Here is a 3,217-nt window from a genome sequence, read left to right as displayed (position 1 = left end):
TCGACTACATGGGAGTTCAGCAACATAGCCATTACGCTAACTGCAGGTCCCAAACCTTTGTGTTTTTAAAATATTCTATTGTGGGCCAGGAAGTGGCATGGTGGTGAGGGTTCTGGACTCCCATGTGGCCAACCACGGTTCAAGTCCTGGACCTGAGGCTTGTTTTCTCACTTTCCCTCTCTGTCTCTCTTTGGTGAGCACACACACTCTATAGCAAATTAAAAATAAATAAATAAATAATAATTCCTGGGGACCAGCAGTTGGTGTAATGGTTATTTCGCTGGACTCCCATGTAGCCGACCGTGGCTCGAGTACCAGAGTCGGTGGCTTAAACTCAGGCCAGGCACATGTGCATGCATGCCCAAGATCCCGAGAGGAGAATAGAGGAGAAGGGATTGTGACGTGGCCATCCCCCCTGGGGGGTAATTTCTCGCTTTCTGTCTCTCTGTCTCTCTATCTTTCTGGTGAGCGCACGCGCCCTACAGCAAAAAGTTCTCAAAAAAACATTCTATTGTAAACATTTTTTAGGATATCAGTACAGTACAGTATTTCATTTTGAAACATCCTTTCCCTTTTCCCAGGAATACAAAGACTTTCACATATCAAAAGACTGACTGTTTCTATCTGCACTTACTCATCAGGACATCTAAATTCTCCTCGGATGAATGAATTTTGTGACTAGTGAAAGACTAGCAGTATCATTCATTCTCTAAGTTAGGCACTAAGGGCCAGATATGATATTTACTAATCTAACACACTACGCTGTATTTTAAATTGTAACCCTAAGCTGAAACATAGTAAGATAGAGTCTAAATGAACCCCTAACGTATCCTATCTGTGAAAGAAAATACCCTATGTTTTATAACAGGCACCACCGAGACACAGAACATGAATCCTGAGCCGAGGCCCTCCTTCCATCTCTTCCCCATGTCACTGTTCACCCAAATGAAAAAAGTAGCAATGGTTTCAGCATGCGGGGCTGGGGAAAGTTTTAAAACCAACGATTCCTACACAATTTATTTCCACTTTCAGAATATTTGTACTACATAATATTTTTAAATTTTAAATGAGATTTGGCTTTAAATACAGTTGTCTGTCTTGAAATGCCGTGTGTGGGCTGAGCTGCGGTTGCTCATCTGGTCACAGCGAGGGTGGTGTGGTGGGCCAGGGAGAAAGGCAGAGCCTGGGGGTGGCCAGCAGCTGCAGCCCACCCAGCCCAACCCAGGCCTCCCAGTGGGCTCAGCCTCGCTCAGTGGGGTCCTCCTCTGCCCAACCAGAGCTGGCTGTGCTACCTGTGCCACCAACACAGCTGGAAGGAGGAAGGAATGGACAGAAAAAGAGGTCTACACACTCTCGAGAGTCAATGGGAGACATAGCCAAGGAGATGCAGATGAGCTAAAAGTAGACATAAGCAAAATGGTGATGCTGCCAAAGAAAAGAGGCCTCCAGTTCCAGAACCAAGACTTGCAGGAGAACAGGGGCTGTCTGTGGCTGGGGACTCAGGGATGGAGGACACAGTCTGACACTTACCTTCTTGGAGGCCTGGCACCAATTTGTAAACAATATCTTGCATGGTTCTGTCATGACTGGCAAAAAGAACAGAATAGGTGAAGTTAGCTAGAAATGTAAAGTCTATGATTCCTTTAGCAACTCCAAACTCCAGAAGCACACATTTGGAGTTTGGGAGGAATTTTACTGCAAGTTTGCACGTGAAAAATGTTTCTCCTATCAAGAGTATATGACCTGAATTAATGCACCTATTAATTTAGGTTATGAACATTTCAAATAATGACAGCACAAATAAGGTCATTCTGGGAACCAGCGCCCCCTACCTGCTGGACGTGGGGCAAACATATGGAGAACAGCCTCCCTCGTGACTGTCTAGCACTGCAATCCCCACGTCCTACTCACTGGGCATTCGGTTGGTACGGTCCCTGCCTCTCACAACCTGGCCCTTCTGGTCTTCATGGGATTTCTACTGCACAGAAAGCTTTTCTTTAATGTCCCCAAATAACACAGAGAAAGTCCGTAAGTTTAGGCCTCTCCTGAAGTCTTTGTGATGTGTCTACTAGGTTTTTTGACAAGGTTAAATAAATGTAGTATTTCAAATATAGTTCCTACTCCAATTTGCTATTTTTAACATAAATTACAATTAGGTTTAATTTAGGTTTAAGCATTTTTTTTTGCATAAAAAGTGGTAAAAAGAATTTAATTTTTCAAATCATCTTTAATTTCCAAACATCATTCTCTCAGAAAACCCTTACATGCCTGAATTTGCAACATCTAAATAACTAATTACACTTCACAAACCTAACAGAAATTGAGCACAGAGCTGCTCGTAGCCAGAGTCATGCTACAGCACTGGGAACCTGGGCCTGTGGGGTCACCGCCTGCTGATCCCAGAACCCCAGGTCCTAACAGCTCTCTGGTTTCAGTCTCCAGTAGCTCCTTGGCCATGGCCCACAGGGCTCCAGTGCTCCCGACTATGATCCACCAGGAAGCACATTCCCATCACACTCTGGACACTCATCTTTAGGGACATGGATGCAACATGCACACACAGAAGCATCAGGACCGTGGGGCCTTCCACGTTTCCTCCCAAATCCCCACCCTGGCTGTTTCTAATGCTATTCCAGTCCATAGGGAGAGCACGTTATGTTGCACAGTGCCAAAGGGCTGGACGGCCAGTTCCTGAGCAACACGAAGGCTTCGCCATCCTGGCTAGGATCCCACAGGGAAGAGGGGGCAGGTGGGTGGGGTGTTCCCGCAGCGAAGGTGCCAGTGGACAGAGCAGTGCAGGGCCTTTGTTGATCTGACAGCCTGGACATGGAGGCCATTTATTACAGCTGATGCATTTACATTTCAGGCTGAAAGGGACATATCCTCACTCATTTCTTCACTTGCCCCGTGGTCTTTACCAGCACCTGCATGAGTGATTCTCATACCATCACCTCCAGCCCTGTCTCTGCACTGTCCCATCCTGTGTCCAGAAGCTAAGTGCTGAAGCCAAGCAAGTACAACCACACCAGGGTCTCCAGGTGACGCTGCCAGGCTCTGTCAGCTGCCCTGCCTTGCCCTGGGAGTAGCAGAATCAGGCGGGAAGTCAGGGGCAGACGTGGCTGGGGTGATACCCTGTCAGGAACAAAGGCTGACATTATCAGGGTCAGAAGACTGCTGTCCAGGCAGTCCTAGGCAAAGCCAGGGAACAGCAGGGAAA

The 3,217-nt window shown here is 46.9% G+C and overlaps 1 protein-coding gene across 2 annotated transcripts in view; it reads right to left on the bottom strand.

Annotated features, from left to right (window-relative positions):
- The window catches only part of PCGF3 (polycomb group ring finger 3), a 64,223-nt gene that overhangs the window by 49,547 nt on the left and 11,459 nt on the right, over positions 1-3,217 (bottom strand). For both annotated transcript variants that reach the window (XM_006143844.3, XM_006143845.3), the window contains exon 5: positions 1,531-1,586. In XM_006143844.3, coding sequence (XP_006143906.1) covers positions 1,531-1,586 — 56 coding nt within the window. The remainder of the gene's footprint in view (positions 1-1,530; positions 1,587-3,217) is intronic.

The sequence above is a fragment of the Tupaia chinensis genome, unplaced genomic scaffold (assembly GCF_000334495.1).
Source record: "Tupaia chinensis unplaced genomic scaffold, TupChi_1.0 Scaffold000111_1, whole genome shotgun sequence".
Taxonomy (NCBI): domain Eukaryota; kingdom Metazoa; phylum Chordata; class Mammalia; order Scandentia; family Tupaiidae; genus Tupaia; species Tupaia belangeri.
Note: the sequence above shows the minus strand (reverse complement) of the source record. Positions and strands in the feature narration are given on the sequence as shown.